The sequence below is a fragment of the Moschus berezovskii genome, chromosome 3, assembly GCF_049115385.1.
Source record: "Moschus berezovskii isolate FMDL1 chromosome 3, NW_MosBer_1.0, whole genome shotgun sequence".
Taxonomy (NCBI): Eukaryota; Metazoa; Chordata; class Mammalia; order Artiodactyla; family Moschidae; genus Moschus; species Moschus berezovskii.
In genome coordinates this window covers 43937096-43956048 of record NC_142462.1, presented here as the reverse complement: position 1 = coordinate 43956048, position 18953 = coordinate 43937096, and the positions used below count along the sequence as shown (strand labels likewise).

The window sequence follows — 18953 nt, the reverse complement described above, 5'->3', positions numbered from 1 at the left end:
GCTCAGGTGGTCTGGGATTCCCATCTCTTTCAGAATTTTCCACAGTTTATTGTGATCCACACAGTCAAAGGCTTTGGCATAGTCAATGAAGCAGAAATAGATGTTTTTCTGGAACTCTCTTGCTTTCTCCATGATCCAGCGGATGTTGGCAATTTGATCTGTGGTGCCTCTGCCTTTTCTAAAACCTGCTTGAACATCTGGAAGTTCATGGTTCACATATTGCTGAAGCCTGGCTTGAAGAATTTTGAGCATGACTTTACTAGTGTGTGAGATGAGTCAACTGTGCGGTAATTTGAGCATTCTTTGACAGTGCCTTTCTTTGGGATTGGCATGAAGACTGATCTTTTCCAGTCCTGTGGCCACTGCTGAGTTTTCCAAATTTGCTGGCATATTGAGTGCAGCACTTTCTCAGCATCATCTTTCAGGATTTTAAATAGCTCCACTGGAATTCCATCAATTCCACTAACTTTGTTTGTAGTGATGCTTTCTAAGGCCCACTTGACTTCTCATTCCAAGATGTCTGGCTCTAGGTGAGTGATCACACCATCATGATTATCTGGGTCGTGAAGAACTTTTTTGCACAGTTCTTCTGTGTATTCTTGCCACCTCTTCTTAATATCTCCTGCTTCTGTTAGGTCCATAACATTTCTGTCCTTTATCGAGCCCATCTTTGCATGAAATGTTCCCTTGGTATCTCGAATTTTCTTGACGAGATCTCTGTGTTTCCCTTTCTGTTGTTTTCCTCTATTTCTTTACACTGATCACTGAGGAAGGCTTTCTTATCTTTCCTTGCTATTCTTTGGAACTCTGCATTCAGATGCTTATATCTTTCCTTTTCTCCTTTGCTTTTTGCTTCTCTTCTTTCCTCAGCCATTTGTAAGGCCTCCTCAGACAGCCATTTCGCTCTTTTGCATTTCTTTTCCATGGGGATGGTCTTGGTCCCTGTCTCCTGTACAATGTCACGAACCTCCGTCCAGAGTTCCTCAGGCACTCTATCTATCAGATCTAGTCCCTTAAATCTTTTTCTCACTTCCATTGTATAATCATGAGGGATTTAATTTAGGTCATATCTGAATGATCTAGTGGTTTTCCCTACTTTCTTCAATTTAAGTCTGAATTTGGCAATAAGGAGTTCATGATTTGAACCACAGTCAAAGACATTCATTAAAAAGCAGAATATAAGCACACTGTATATAGTAATTAAATATGACAGTTTAGTTCACCTAAAAGTGTTTTATTCTTAATGTCTCATTAATAACTTATCTATTTTACCTCTATCATGTCATATTATATAGTATTTGTTTTGTATGATAAGATGTAAAATGGCTCATGAATTAACATATGTTCCAATAATATTCTGCACTGTTCCAAGACTGTGAAAAATTATTTAATACATATCACTTCTAATTTACATGATAAACTTCAGGGTTAGACTTTTAGATTAGAGACTCAAGAGCATAGTTTAAGAATATTAATTTCAACAAGTGATATCAAAAATTTTATTATAGTGACAGATATTATTACTGTGGTTAAGTGATAATGACAATCTATTTAGGAAGCTACTATTAACCATTAGGAATTAATCTGTTCTTTATTTCTCTATAATTTTCACCTTTCTTTTCGGACTACATCCAAGCAATTGATAGGTTAAGTTTTATGAAAACTTTTCTCCCTCTTAATGATTTTAATCTATGTTTTCTCATCCTAGAAAATATGTTTTAGTTCCAAGTAATCCATCTTAATAGCAGTGACATACTCAGCTTCCTTAGTTGCACTACACTGTATTATAGGAAGCATCATTTTGCTACTAATATAAAAATATTCTGTACTAAATATTTGTGACATAATATACTAACAAAGCATGATCCTTTCAAAGATGAAAAGTTTGGGAGTTCATGAGCAGCTTACAGACAGAATTGATAAATGGAATTGCAGCACATCTGTACAAAATTGAAACTATTAAACTATCAAAACTATTAAACTGAGCAGAGATTTGGCATATCTTTATGACATGGCTACCCTCTTTTTTGTCACTGCCTCAGCTATATCATTACTACATAATTTCAACACTGTAGGACATTAAAACTGGATTCTCTGACTCTCTGCCATTCCTGTTCTCTTTCCTGCTGCCATATCCCTATCTCCAGCCAGTCTTTTCAACTCCTTTCTGCAAGTTGCTCTTACTCAGCAATTTGAAATGGACAAGAAAGGAAGTAAAAGTAGTTCTGGGTAAGGAAAAAAAATGTGTAAAACCAGTTTACATTTTAAGATTCATTAACGTATAATACCTTGCTGCTGCTGCTGCTGCTGCTAAGTCGCTTCAGTCGCATCCGACTCTGTGTGACCCCATAGACGATAGCCCACCAGGCTCCCCTGTCCCTGGGATTCTCCAGGCAAGAACACTGGAGTGGGTTGCCATTAAGGTCCCTCAAATCCAATTACAGTATATTTTCTCCATTAGGTCACTGATTGCTTGATCAGAGTTGACTATATTATTTTAATATTTATAAAGAATGTGATTTTTCCCCTTTAATTTATTTAAAAGAAATCATCAGAAGTACAATAGTCATTAGCTTTCTTATGGGGAACAGAAATATCCCACAACTTCAATAATTTCTCTTTAAAATATTTAATATTATTGCAAATACAAGAAAATCTCTGATGAAAGAGATTTTATAACTTACCAGTTCACCCTAGTATTATAAGCCAAAATTTTATAATTTTAATTATTAATATGATTAGATGTCTCTTTAATTCATCCAAAAATGAGTAAGGCTTCGTGGTAATTTCTGTGTTTTGTTTTCTTTTTTGAGAATACTGTCATTTTTGTTTGATGTAGAGGATTGTCTTCTCGTCTGGCAAAACATGGGTATAATGTGTTTATTTATTCTCATATCTGTTGATAAACTCTATAGGTGTTAAGTAGTTAGTGGCAATCATCATTTGATATCAATCTTGGTATTATTAATTTTCAGGATCACTGAGATTCAAGCTTACTAATTATAAATGGGTCAAAAAACAATATACACACCTCGCAATACAACTCTATACTGACTGTCACTTAAATTCTGCTGTACATATGCCAAACAGAAAAAGGCAATGGAGGTTTCAAAGGAAAAATAAATCTACCACATAGGATTTTATATAAGTGATGACTCTCTCTGACATTGAAACCCTGACATTTTTAAAACTCTGTATTAAGTGAATGGAAGAGATTATTTGTAGTTATAGAAATGCAAAGAAATACAGGAAAACAATAGAATGGGAAAGACTATGGAGCCTGATGCTGGGAAAGATTTAAGGCAGGAGGAGAAGGGAATGACAGAGGATGAGATGGTTGGATGGCATCACCAACGCAATGGACATGAGTTTGAGTAGGCTCCAGGAGTTGGTGATGGACAAGGAAGCCTGGCATGCTGCAGTTCATGGGGTTGCAAAGAGTCAGACACGACTGAGGAAATGAACTGAACTGACAGATCTCTTCAGGAAAATTAGAGATAGCAAGGGAACATTCCATGCAAAGATGGGCACAATAAAGGACAGAAACGGTATGGATCCAACAGAAGCAGAAGATACAAAGAAGAGGTAGCAAGAATACACAGAAGAACTAGATAAAAAAGATCTTGATACCCATATAACCACGATAGTGTGATCACTAATCTAGAGCCAGATATCTTGGAGTGTAACGTCAAGTGGGCCTTAGAAAGAATCACTACGAACAAAGCTAGTGGAGATGATGGAATTCCAGCTGAGCTATTTCAATACTAAAAGATGATGCTGTCAAAGTGCTATACTCAATATGTCAACAAATTTGGAAAACTCAGCAGTGGCCTCAGGACTGGAAAAGGACAATTTTCATTCCAATCCCAAAAAAGGGCAATGCCAAAGAATATTCAAACCACCACACAATTGCACTTATTTCACATGCTAGCAAGGTAATGCTCAAAATTCTCCAAGTTAGGCTTTAACAGTAATGTGAACCGAGAAATTCCAGATGTTCAAGCTGGATTTAGAAAAGGCAGAGGAACCAGCAATCAAATTGCCAACTTCATTGGATCACTGGTCAAAGTAAGAGAATTCCAGAAAACCATCTACTTCTGCTTCATTGATGACACTAAAGCTGTTGACTGTGTGGATCGCAACAAACTGTGGACAATTCTTAAAGAGATGGGAATACCAGACCACTTTCCCTGTCTCCTGAGAAACCTATATGCAGGTCAAGAAGTAACAGTTAGAACTGGTCAGGGAACAAACGGGCTGATTCCAGATTGGGAAAGCAGTATGTCAAGGTTGTATAATATCACCCTGTTCACTTAACTTATATGCAGAGTACATCACGAGAAATCCTTGACTGAATGAAGCAAAGTTCAGTTCAGTTCAGTAGCTCAGTCGTGTCTGACTCTTTGCGACCCCATGAATCACAGCACACCAGGCCTCCCTGTCCATCACCAACTCCCAGAGTTCACTCAAACTCATGTCCATCGAGTCGGTGATGCCATCCAGCCATCTCATTCTCTGTCGTCCCCTTGAAGCACAAGCTAGAATCAAAAGTGCCAACAGAAATATCAATAACCTCAGACATGCAGATGACACCACCCTTATGGCAGAAAGTGAAGAGGAAGTAAAAAGCTTCTTGATGAAGGTGAAAAAGGAGAGGGAAAAAGCTGGCTTAAAACTCAGCACTCAAAAAAGCGAAGATCATGGCATTGGTCCCATCACTTCATGGCAAATAGATGGAGAAACAATGGAAGCAGTGACAGACTTTATTTTCTTGGGCTCTAGGAGAAGGCAATGGTGACCCACTCCGGTACTCTTGCCTGGAAAATCCCATGGAAAGAGGAGACTGGTAGGCTGCAGTCCATGGGGTCGTGAAGTGTCGGACATGACTGAGCGGCTTCACTTTCACTTTCATGCATTGGAAAAGGAAATGGCAACCAACTCCAATGTTCTTGCCTGGAGAATCCCAGGTACGGGGGAGCCTGATGTGTTGCCGTCTATGGGGTTGCACAGAGTCGGACATGACTGAAGCGACTGAAGCAATATCACTGCAGATGGCTACTACAATCATGAAATTAAAAGACACCTACTCCTTGGAGGAAATGCTCTGAAAAACCTAGACACCGTATTAAAATCAGAGACATTACTTTGCAGACAAAGGTCCATATAGTCAAAGCTATGAGTTTTCCAGTAGTTGTGTATGGAGGTAAGAGTTGGACCATAAAGAAGGCTGAGTGCCGAAGAATTGGTGCTTTTCAACTGTGGTGTTGGAGAAGACTCTTGAGAGGTCGCTGTACTGCAAAGAGATCAAACCACTCAATTCTAAAAGAAAACAATCCTGAATATTCATTGAAATAACTGATGCTACAACTGAGGCTCCAATGGTTTGGCCACCTGATGTGAAGAGCAAACTCATTAGAAAGACCCTGATGCTGGGAAAGATTGAAGGCAGGAGGAGAAGGGGATGACAGAAGATGAGATGGTTGGATGGCATTATCGATTCAATGGACATGAGGTTGAGCAAACTCCAGGAGACGGTGAAGGACAGGGAATCCCTGCATGCTACAGTCTATGGGGTCACAGAGTCTGACATGACTGAGAGACTGAATAACAAGAAGAGAGATTTATAAATATACTGAAGAGATATGATGCATCTCTTATGCTAACAGCCTACATTAAATGCCAAAATCGTTATGATTTAGTAAATCACCACAAAATAATAATAATTATATTTCTATAATGAATAAAAATACTTAATTTATGAAAATTACTAATAATTATAGTTTAAAAATGCATATCTTTATTTTTGAATCAATATATTTTAACATAATAATAGTACCATATATAAAATGTCATAGAGAATTTATGTGTTGATCCAAAATTACCACAGGAAATTGACAGATTGTTGAAGGAAGCTGTAGGAGGCTGGGGTGGGAATGAAGGGATATGATTTTCTCTTGTTTAGTTTACCTAAATCATATAGTGACAGAAACATTTCTGTTGAAAATATTCCATTTAAGGGCATGTAAGCTTCAGCAATATGTAAACCGTGAACTCCCAGATGTTCAAGCAGGTTTTAGAAAAGGCAGAGGCACCACAGATCAAATTGCCAACATCCGCTGGATCATGCAAAAAGCAAGAGAGTTCCAGAAAAACATCTATTTCTGCTTCATTGACTATGCCAAAGCCTTTGACTGTGTCGATCACAATAAACTGTGGAGCATTCTGAAAGAGATGGGAATCCCAGACCACCTGACCTGCCTCTTCAGAAACCTGTATGCAGGTCAGGAAGCAACAGTTAGAACTGGATACGGAACAACAGACTGGTTCCAAATAGGAAAAGGTATACGTCAAGGCTGTATATTGTCACCTTTCTTATTTAACTTATATGCAGAGTACATCATGAGGAACGCTGGGCTGGAAGAAGCACAAGCTGGAATCAACATTGCTGGGAGAAATATCAATAACCTCAGATATGCAGATGACACTACCCTTATGGCAGAAAGTGAAGAGGAACTCAAAAGCCTCTTGATGAAAGTGAAAGAGGAGAGTGAAAAGGTTGGCTTGAAGCTCAACATTCAGAAAACAAAGATCATGGCATCTGGGAACATCACTTCATGGGAAATAGATGGAAAAACAGTGGAAACAGTGTCAGACTTTATTTTTTTGGGCTCCAAAATCACTGCAGATGCTGATTGCAGCCATGAAATTAAAAGACGCTTACTCCTTGGAAGGAAAGTTATGACCAACCTTGATAGTATATTAAAAAGCAGAGACATTACTTTGCCAACCAAGGTCCGTCTAGTCAAGGCTATGGTTTTTCCCGTGGTCATGTATGGATGTGAGAGTTGGACTGTGAGAAAGCTGATCGCCGAAGAATCGATGCTTTTGAACTGTGGTGCTGGAGAAGACTCTTGAGAGTCCCTTATACTGCAAGGAGATCCAACCAGTCCATTCTAAAGGAGATCAATCCTGGATGTTCATTGGAGGGACTGATGCTAAAGCTGAAACTGCAATACTTTGGCCACCTCATGCGACGAGTTGACTCACTGGAAAAGACTCTGATGCTGGGAAAGGTTGGGGGCGGGAGGAGAAGGGGACGACGGAGAATGAGATGGCTGGATGGCATCACCGACTCTGTGGACATGAGTTTGAGTGTACTCCGGGAGTTGGTGATGGACAGGGAGGCCTGGCGTGCTGTAATTCATGGGGTCGTGGAGAGTCGGACACGACTGAGCGACTGAACTGAACTGAAACACACTTAAATCTTCCTTACTAACATTACCAGGAAAATATTTTAAACACTCTTCTCTTACATAACATTTTCTGATTTATGTTTGGTTGACTATATGAAGCTTACAACATTTCAGTGTCATTTTTGGGGTTTCCCTGGTGGCTCATCACTAAAGAATTCCCCTGTATTGCAGGAGACATAGATTTGATCTCCGGTTTGGGAAGGTACTCTGGAGAAGGAAATGGCAACCCACTTCAGTATTCTTGAGAAGTTCGTGGACAGAGGAGCCTGGTGGGCTACAGTCTATGGGGTCACAAAGAGTTGGATACAAATGAGCTTAAAATAAATTAATTCCTCCAGTAGAACCTCTGGTTCTCTGATGTGTTTGAATGTGCCAGGTTTTGGGAAACTTTCAAGGCAGTGCCAAATAGCTACCCAGACTGAATCACTGAGTTGGATACACCTTAGCAACTAAACCACCCCTGCCACCAATGTTATATGTAAGTAACTTAGTAATTAAGTATATAACTAAGCTTAGAAAAAACTCCTCCTCTTTATCAAAGTTAAAGAGTAGCAGATCTATTTTTATCAAAATGTACAGACCACAAGAAATTCTCTATGCATAGACTTAACCTAAGAAAAGGGCATAGATCACTATTCATCTTGCTTGGTTTCCTTAAGTCATTTTCATTGCTTTCTCAGAAATGCATGGCTGTTCAGTTCAGTAAGACTGTGTGTGCATTCTACTACATCTTTAGTGATTTGCCATAGTTAGGTATTTTTATTTTCCATTATTTAAAATTCTTACATAATGCTGTGGAACCAGTTAACATCAATAGTTGTTCTGTTTGCTTGTTAGGTTTGTTTTTGGTAAAAGTAGTCTATTTTCCAAGGGCACTATAGAAATTTACTTATGCATGGTCCTCATAACAATCCAATAAGGAAGGAACTATTATTATTTCCTCTTGAAAAGAGGAAGTTGAGTACAGAGAGCTCACGTTAGCTGTCTACAGCTGCTCAGCTACTGTACAAGTCAAGCAGTCAAGTTCCATAGACTCCATGCTTTCAACTCTCACCCCAAATGTTATAGATGATGTCTTCATAAGAAAAATAAAAAGTTAAGCTGTGATATGGCAAGATAAAGAAATATCCTGGATTCAATTCAGTCTTTTTTTAAAAAAAGTATATTGGAAAAACTAAAATATTAACCTAATGATTTCAGTGGTAAATTAATAGAGCTAAATTAATACTTAGAAAAATACATTTTATTGACATTTACCCTTGGTTCATCATTGTTTCACCTGATAGTTTTGTTAAGCCCAATTTTATTACAAAGTTTATATATTATTTTAATACTAAGGACAACTATTTCATATATTTTTGATATATTAACTGCCCATACATACATTGACAACAATCAATTAAGAAAAAGTAACCTGAGAACAGATTAAGAAAGGCAAAAAATCTGCAGACTAGCTCACTGTATTAATTTGAAAAATGTATACTATATTCTAGATATAAAGCTGGTATGCAAATAACAGCAGCAGCAACCACAGTCATAATAAGCATTGACCATATTATCAGACACTGTTCTTATTACCTTGTAAGGGCTGTCTCATGCATTGTCAGAAAAATAATGTATTAGTATTAATTATATTTTACAAATCATAAATGGATGATGAAAATAAGTAAGGTAAATTAACACCAAAGTCACAAGGGATAGAGGATCTGGGATACAAACTCAGACAATCTGACTACAGAGCCTGCAAAGCAGATTCATTGAATTGTTTTTCATTTGGTATATCCTAAACTGTAATGCAAAGTGGTAGGCTCCATGCTAAATCCAAACATGCATTTATGTGGTCTGGGATTCCAAGGTGGGAAAGATTAAAATCCTTTGAGAGAATGCTATGGTTAAATGAAAATGATAGTAAGTTTTTGGACACAATTTAATTTGCGTTTCTTAGTGCTTAATATTGGAGAGGTCATTTAGGATTGGATGACAAAGAACTTAACAGGCAGCGAAATCTTGATTCAATTCACTTGTAAATTGAGAGATATAAATGATTTTTGAATGGGAAAGTATCATGATAGTCCTCAGAGCTATATTTAAGGAGACATCTGCCAGTGGTATCTAAGAAGGAAGAGTATATATGGCTTATTGTGTCAGGTAATCTTAAAAAAGTAAGCATAAACAATAATCTATTGACTAATTTTAATCATCAAAAACTGTATGTAGAAATTTTTTTGTCCTAAGCTTCTGGCACATCATTCTCTGGCACAGTTAACCTAATTTGATACTTGCAAAAATAGCAAAAGATTCATTCTCATGAATCAAGATCTCTCTTTGACTCATTATTAATTACATTCGGCACATGAGGATTGCATCTTAGAAAATAGTTGGGGTAAATACACAAACAAAATTTTATCAATATAAAAAGGCAGGTTACTTCATAACAGTTTTTCATTTAGATATCATCATATCAGCCTCTGAGACAAATTTAATGAAAACTTCCCCATCTGAAAGTTTCTAAAAATTTCTACTATGGAAGTATTTGTGTCAAACCTACATTTAATAATAATGTAAACTTCTGAACTGAACTGAACTGAATTCTACTCAGTTATTAGAAAATAACAGGATGCCACCCTCCCATCAAAACTGTCCATATTATTAAAATTCAATGGCATTGCTTGCCATCATTCAGCTTTATCTGGCTAAAATCCTTTAATTTCCCCACTCCTGCTGTTGGGAGCTCTAGGCTCATCACACTTAACCTCTGCCTAGGTTTCTCAGAAAAGAATTTGTTTCAGTCCATTCATGGTTTCAATAGTTGAGCAAGCCACACGCAACTGCACACTGGTCTTTTACCCTGAGCACACTAATCTGATTGTTTTTCCACTCTACAAACTCTGGGTCAACAATCAAGCTGCCGCCAGAAACTAATTAATTTGCAAACAGGCTTCTGTTTTCACAGAGGGAAAGCTTTTGAGAGCCATGTCAGAGAGGCCAGTCACACCATGGTTACACGCATTGTCATGGTATCCACTTCTCAGGGTAAGTCTCTTGCTAGATGTCACTGCACACATGAACCCAGATTACTCAGTCAGCAGTAAATCCCTATTGAGACCCACCAAGCTCTGAATGTAGTGACTCTGGAAGAGGAAATTGGTATAGACAGGCTCTGTATTCATTAAGTCGATGGTGAGATGAGAGAAAAATAATGTTAAGAACCAAGAGAAAAAAGGGAACTGCCTTTAATTTATAGAATTTTCTAAGATTTTGCTCTACTTTTATACATTTTCTTTCATTTTAATTTTTAAAAAGTAAAATTTTTTTTCAGTTAATGTAATCATACAGCAAATTGTTATTTTCTACTTTCACCATTCAACTATTGAAATAAGTGGTTCAAATATTGTGATTAATATGCCATACTTGAGGGTTGTACTTTTTAGTCCATTTTTTAAAAATGGTAAAATAGCAAATTCTAACAATTTTCTTCAGCTACATTTTCTCAGAGACCTGAAAACAAATGACTTTCCAAACATTACTTCTGAGTTAATTTTTCTTTCAAAGTTTTATTCAATTTTTTCTCATTAGTATAGGTAATTAAAAAAAAAAGTTAAAAGTGATTATGGTCCTTAAATAAAATGTGACATAAAAAATTGGTCCTCAGGAAAGACAATCAAGTAAAGATATATTTTACTAACTTTTGCTCTTTATGAAAAATGGAGTATATTAAAATGAGTATATTAAATTTATCATGATTTAGAAAGAAGAGTAATTTCAGAAAAATTTTATATATTTATTTTTTGGAAAAATTGCATTTCTGGCAGGTGTACATCCTTTACTAGGATGAAATTTTTTCCCGGTAATAGATTCATGAAGAACAAAACACAGCTTCCAGACTCTGTTTAGATCTAGACATGAATACTTACTTTAAACTATTACATATCCATGTTTCAGCATAATTTCACCAAAATTATTAACACTTCTGTGATTCTATGCATTGATACTTCATAACTGTTAACTAATGAATACAGAATATAATTCATAGAATATATAATTCAAAAGTTAAAAGAGACTATCTTTGTTGCTTCTTTCATAGAGGATGTTTAGTTGTTGTTCTTATTGCTTTAACTGAATGGTCAGTCCACATCTATAATACCATGTGCTCATATAACCATAAAATAAGGCTTCCAGTGGACTTCCTCCCCCAAGTCAGCAAAATATTATTAACTTTCATCTGAGAAATAGTTCAAAATGGCATCATTAATAAGTCTGACATTATGCCAAACAAGGTGATTAATTTTATTTATTAAAAAATCCAGTTGGATAACTCTGTTACAGTTCAGGCCTTTAAAGACGGTAGAATTAAAATAGTCTATCAAAAGAGCTGTACAAGCGATCTGAGCTTAGGTATCTGGTACCATGTAGTATTAATTTGCGCCCTCAGATATTTGTAGTTTTATTTCTTGGTTCCATTTTCAAAAGAAAATATATTTGGTAGAGAAATTTGAATCATTAGAGAACATGAAATATCCTAGTGCATAACCACAGAGGAAGCCATGCTGATTCAAATAAGTGCAGGCTATCCTGGTCTGACTATGTTACAAGTGAGACGAAGTAGAATGATGACTCACATACCACTTCAATTACAGAAAAGGAAAAAAAAGAAGGAAAAAAAGGAAATGAGTTGCTTTACCCACAGGCACAATCCTTTTAGGAAATTCCGCTAAAAGAAAACAGATCTTCCCGAAATAAGTGGGAAAGCCTCACACTCTGGGCACCGCATTTAGGTCTGTTTGGGTGTACTAGGCTTTGGCTCTCTCAAGGATCCATGTGGTTTCATATATTAAACCCAAGTCTGACTGTCCTGACTCAAATGTTATACTCAGAGAATGAGTCTAAAAATGCTTACTAAGCATGCTCTACCCAATGGATTTGGGATAAATCATAGAGAAAAACTCACATTTATTAAGTGCTTACTGCATGCCAATCACTTGCTTAGTACTTTATACACATTATCATGTAATCCTTTTACTTATTTTTAACTATAAGAAGTAGGTAGTATTATATTAATAGGCCCAAGATCAAGGTGAAAAGATAATAGTCTTTTCTTCTAGCATATAGCATTCCAACCTTAGTTCAAGGCATAAATAATATTAGCAATCAAATAGAAAAATAAATGTGGGTTAGCCATCCATCTGTTCCATCTTCTTGTTCATGGCTAATAAGAACTAGAGTACTAGGTGATAATATTTACATAATAAATATTAACAATAATTATTATTACAGCATGGTGAACTTTTTTTCTTTTTACTATTAAAGCTTTTTTTCTTTTTACTATGAAGAGGGCAATTTTACCTAATTTTCACATGTTAGTAAACCAAAATTAGAATTGAAGTTTAAAGCTATATAATATAGAATTTATAAAGCAAAAAAAAATAGTGAATTTTGGCACATCAGGTCAAACTCATACCAGAACATTTTCTGAAATCAAATGCTGTTCTAATATCTAGCAATTTAAACTAGAGGCTAGAATAAATGATTTTTTTAAAGTTATGTAAAAAATCAATAGATTCCATCTCTCTCATGTTTTGCCATCAAAGTGATTTATTTCCTGGTAAAGTGAAACTGAATTTAAGCCTTTATTTCTATTACAAAAATGGAAACTTTAGTAAGCTTTAATTATGAAAATAATGAAATTCCATAAAAACTGAGACATTTCAAGATCTAATTCTAGAAAACAGTTTTTCTTTTCTAATCTCAGTTTTGCAAAAAACACAAATTAAAAGTCATCTAAAGTAGGCCAACTAATTCTTCCAAAATAATTGAATTGGTTTGAAAAAAAAATAATTGAATTGGTTTGAACTTATTTGATCAAAGTAAAGTAATTCCTGTACCAAAATTAATTTGAATAGCCTGGAAAACCATTCAAAAAGTACCTTGCAAGGTAATTTATTACTTCTGGCAGCACAACTGATTGTGTAGTCTATGCCGAAGCCTCAAAACTCATTTATTTTATGCATGTATGTATAAACATTATGTTTCTAATTTTGTCCTTCAGTGGTATTTAATTTCATGAGGCTTGTGATCACACAGCCCCTTGGTTCTATGTCAGATAGGTCTGCATCCTCCATCTTGCAGCAGTTCTGGTTTTTGCACCCTGTCAAATGTAACCTTTGTGCTAATTTGGCAAAATCAGTTCTCACATCTAGTGCTGAGAGACTGATAACTGAATTCTCAAATGAACTGCACATTTGCAGAGATGAAGTACAGAACTGCGGACTGTTTTCCCACAGTTTAAATTCTTCAGACTCAGCTGTCAACATGTGAGTTTGTAGCACAAAAGCAGTTTTAACTTGATGACTTTTTTTTCCACCAAGGCCATAAAAATGAAATGTATGCTACACTCTCCTCTATGTTATTCCATCTTCTAATGAGATTTTCTTTCTCATGGACAGTGAAAGCCTGTATGCCCTTAAGAGTTCTTAGTAGATCAAAGTCTCCTTGCTGAATTAAAAAAAAAAAAAATTTCCTACTACATAAATATTTCAGTTTGAGAACTGAACAGATAGCCATGTTTAAGGAAGTTTGTTCCTACAAATTTTGAGTCCCTACAGAGCATAAGTTAAATAATTGACAGTGGATATTCCAAAATTGTCCTCTGGGATTTTAGACTTTGGGTCTTTTATGACTTTACACAAAGAGTCTTATCACGATCTCAGCATCTTTTCTGTTCCTTGGTAAGGCTTCTAATTTCTCAGATGATCACCTGGTATCATTCGACCTCCTCTATTCCCAGATGGGGGGTATGTGACTATATGCCCAACCCTTTTGATTACCACTGTGCTTGTACTGAATCATGAATTATCTTAGTTAGGCATCATATTAATTTAAAGGACAGCAACTGGCAAGTAATGTCGAATTTATTGTAAACTTGGGAGAGCAGGAAATACAGGAAACATAGAAGAGACTCTTTTAAAGAGAAAAGGCTAGTGACAAATACTGTGGGAGAGATAGTCTAAATGGAGATTGATTAAAAAAAAACCCATAGAAAGTATTAGTGGAGGAGCAATTTCATGGGATCAAAGTCAGGATGAAAATACCTAAATGTAGTGAAAATGTTGAGTAAACAAGTTCCGTAACCAGACTATGGACTTAAGACATCTAGGGACCTTGTGGTTCACCATCATTAAACAGAGAATTTAGGTAGGGTACATGAGTACGTTTTTTCAGGTCAGGGAAGAAATCAGAGGTGAAAAACTGATGAAGTCAGCTAAAAAAAAGTAAATTGGGTAAATTTATGAAAAAAATAAATGCAATTAAGAGCAAAGGTAGTACGGTCAAAAGTGAAAGATAAGAGGCACATCATTTTCATTAATACATGAAAAATAACAGGAAAATCAGAAACATTGCTATAAGAGAAATGAATGCTGACTGAGTTAATTTGAGGTATATTTTATGATTTAAATAGTCATTTTAGAGTTGGGCTACAGAGAACAATGGAGAAGGAAATGGCAACCCACTCCAATATTCTTGTCTGGAAAATCCCATGAACAGAGGAGCCTGGTGGGCTACAGTTCATGGGGTCACAAAGAGTCGGACATGACTGAGCAACTGAGCATGAGCACAGAGTACAAAAACCCACAACTCATGGTCTCCTGAAATTTCAGAGGTTCAGAACCAGATTTTGATTTTCCTCTAACAAATAAGACAGAGATGAAATTAATTTGAGGTAACCCTAGAAGAGAATGAGAAACAAGTGTGGCAGAAGTTTGAATACTGAGGTAATCAAGGACCTTACTGAGTACATAGATGGATTGTAAGCTATGAACTTCATCTTTCTTAATGAGGTATGTGAAACCAAAGGAGAATTCATGGAAATGAGATTAGGGACTGGGAAACTTTATTTTATAGGATTGAGGGCAGATATAAATGGAGATCCCTATTTAATAATAAAAACATCTATGAACATATTTGAGTGACCAGTATAAAAATTGCTGAAGAATGCATAAGGAAATTAAAAAAAAAACACTACATAGAAGACTTACATAAGGATTATTTGGTTTAAAATTTGAGTGAAAGTAGTGTTTACTTATTTTAGACATATAAATTTTTTCATTTTCAATTGTAAATTTATTTATATATTTAAAAGAAAAAGAATTGCAAAAGTATCTGCTTTGGAAACCAGCATAGAGTGAATGGATAAACAACAAAGAACTTCCGTATAGAACACATGACGACATTCAATATTTTGTGATAAACCATAATGGAAAATAATAATAGGAAAAATAATATATTTCTACATGTATACCCAATTGCTTTGGTGTACAGCAGAAATTACCACAACACTGTAAGTCAACTACACTTCAAAAAATAAAATTTTTAAAAAAGTATCTGCTTGATCCAGGAGTGACACCAGTGCCTGAAGTTCAAAAAACTAGGTTCTTTTCCAAAATCTATTACTGGGTAGATATAATCTTAGATTAACATATTAGTCTTAATTTTCCAACCTGTAAAGTGGAGAAAAGAATCTTAGAAAGATTAAAGGAGAATCAAATGTTTCAAAAATATTTTCAGTGTAATGTGTTTAGCACAATTTTAAAAACATTTAATAATTTATATGATGCTCTAAAGGCAACATGAGAGGTGTGGAGGGAAAAAATACTACATGAGATTTGTGGTGGTGTCCCTGGAAGACAAGATTGGTAAGCACCTTATCTTTTTCCACTGTCTCCCTTCCGTGGCTCCAGCCCAGATCTATTTTTTTCCATTGTTAACTACTGAGAAACTTTACTTTTGGCACAAAGCAAATATTTTCCAGAATTTTTAATCTCTTTTCTTTTTTTGCCCCACTTTCTCACACCCACAGCCATGAAGTCATCACCATGAATTTAACTGCACACTGCATCTCAACTCAGATTGTCTGCACAATAGGAGGAAAGCTCCCCGCTGACTTACTACAGATGCCATGTTATGTGCTTGTGCTCTTGCAAGTAGTAGCACCTACCGTTGAGCCACCTGGAATCGTGCTGCTCCGTCCTGATTGGATGATGGTGCCCAAGAGTTCGGAAGATAGCAAAGTCTCGCCCCATAAAATCAGCTGCTGTTCCAGAGTATAATTCTCCATCTGCGTCGTGATAAAATAAAACCACATACACATACTTTAATTAAGGCAACATAAAACAAAACTAAGTACAAGTTTCATGTTAAGACCATCATAACACCCTCTGCATCATTATGCAAAGCTAGTAATATTTATCCTATATCTTTGTAGAAGGGAATATCTCACTACTCATTTAGCACTAACTTTTAAAAATTGAGTAGAATATGATTCAGTGGAAATTACTAATGGAAACAAAAATTCTATGTACCACATTGTCTGCTTTTATATGTTTAAGCTACTATGATTCTAATATCTTTATTTTTTAAAGTCTCATTGTAAAATATTACTTCCATTTTGGCTTTAATCAAAAAATTAAATTTCTAATATATTTCCTTTTTAGTGGGACTTAATTAATGAAAATTTCCTATAATTTACAGAAGACTAATACTTTTCTTGCTAAAACTTTTCTTGCCTTCCGTTTTTTAATATATCAAGTGGGAAACGTATTTTGGTATGAGCTGTCATACAGTCATAAAACAAGTCCACCACAGAGTCTCAAATATAACAGAAATGTATTTGAAGAAGGGGGGATTTTGATAAACACAGGCCATAATCACTATAACTCAAGATTCTGTTGTGCTTTGATTCATTTATACTTAAATTGAATTAACTCTAGGACAGAATTTAATAATGGAAGAATCATAATCAGCAGGTTGGATCAGAAAGGAAAAAGAAACAAGGAGAAAGAGAACTTAATATTTACTGCATACCATTTGTGCTTGTGGGGCAGTGAGGTTCCGGCTTGACACTTCCAAATTATCTCATTGACTTCTGTCAACAACCCCATGATGTACATGTTATCCTTATTTTACACTTCAAGAAACCCAAGTTTCCTCAGCTGAATGACTAGCAAGTCAAGGTGAAAGTTCAAACTCAAGTCTGTTTAACCCCAAGTTTCTTACACTAAATATATATCATATCACCTTTTAATAAACTGAAGTTTGTAAAATTGGCATTTTCTTTCCTTTAAACAAAAAATGCCTCATATTATTCCACCCAGAAAATGCATTATTGCGTGCTTGCTTGTGTAAATTATCAACAGAAAAATAATAAATATTTTCTCCAAATAATCTACCATAATGACAGTAAAAACTAATATTGTCTTGTTGATTATTTGGACAGGTTAATGTTTCTAAATCACTGACTTGAGAAATACTCAGAAAACAAAGTAGGCATGCACAAATCATAAGTTAAACACTGGTATACCACTAATTTCCAAAGGACTTTTGTATGTATCAGTCAGAAAATCTGTACATAAATACCTTTTGCAAAGTCTATTAATCTGATCTTTTATGTGATATCCTTGGTTCACACCTACAATTCTCACTTGAAAATAAAGGTCTTTGAAACGAAAATGGACATTTTCAGGGGTCCACACTAAATTTGGCTCAGAGAGTGAAGAATCTGCCAGCAATTCAGAAGACCCGGGTTCTACCCTGGATTGGGAAGATCACCTGGAAATGGGAATGGCAACCTACTCCAGTATTCTTGCAGGGAGAATTTCATGGACAGAGGAGCCTGGTGGGCTACAGTCCATGAGGTCACAAAGAGTTGGACGTGACTGAGCTTAAAGTAAAGTAATTCCTCTGGTAGAACCTCTGGTTCTTTGATGTGTTTGAAGGCACCAGGATTTGGAAAATGTCCAAAGCAGTACTGGACAGCTACACAGAAGGAATCACTGAGTAACTGTAAGTTATGACTTTAAATATTAACAAAAAGATAGCTTCTCTTAGAGACTGAGTTTTTAAACAGTGATCACTTATTCTGAACTGTTGTGAATCAAGTCAAAAGTGATGGTCTGACAATATATTAAGTAAAATTCACCAGCTCTATGAATGGTACTCATGGGACATCATAAATTGACATATTGCATATTGTGGTATCTCTGGGATTCAATAACATCTTGTCTTCTCTTTACTTAATTAAATAAAATTCAAACCTGACTTGCTCCCACAATAATATACTGCAAAAATGTTTTATCTGTCCATAAGGTAAAGAAATAATCCTTTTTGAAAAGTATAGAAACACTATTAACAAGCTATTTACAAGTTTCAAAGGTACTGCATAATATTCTATGTAGATAATCTACTTAATATAGCCTACATTCAATAAGCTTAACACTTTAGTTAAGGTCGACACTTAATCTTTTTACAAATAACTGTCTGACAGATGTGATGAATTTTTAAACTTCAGGTAATTTTTTATCTATATGAATAAAGGAATGTTAATTTAAAATGTATTGTGAAAGCAACCTGAAATGCTCAAGTCAATTTCAAACATTTTCACGTTGGAACACCTTTCACTTGAAGATCTGTGTCCTCTTTACCTTAAAAAATCAAAAGCATTAAATCATTTGTTGAACCTCATTGCCCTCTCAACCATATGTGAGGTAATGAAAATAAGGAAAGGTGAAAATAGAACCACCAAAAGGTGAAAACTAAGTAATTATATATCAGAGAGTTGTCAGACAATGCCTAATAAGAGGTGTAATCAGAAATGGAAGAGTAAAGAATATCATGAGTTAATCATTTTTTTCATTTAGCTTTTTCAAT

General features: G+C 35.5%; 1 protein-coding gene across 2 annotated transcripts in view; it reads right to left on the bottom strand.

The window, feature by feature from the left end:
- SEMA3A (semaphorin 3A) overlaps positions 1-18953 on the bottom strand; it is a 267472-nt gene that overhangs the window by 85826 nt on the left and 162693 nt on the right. For both annotated transcript variants that reach the window (XM_088833878.1, XM_055420630.2), the window contains exon 6: positions 16246-16365. In XM_088833878.1, coding sequence (XP_088690004.1) covers positions 16246-16365 — 120 coding nt within the window. The remainder of the gene's footprint in view (positions 1-16245; positions 16366-18953) is intronic.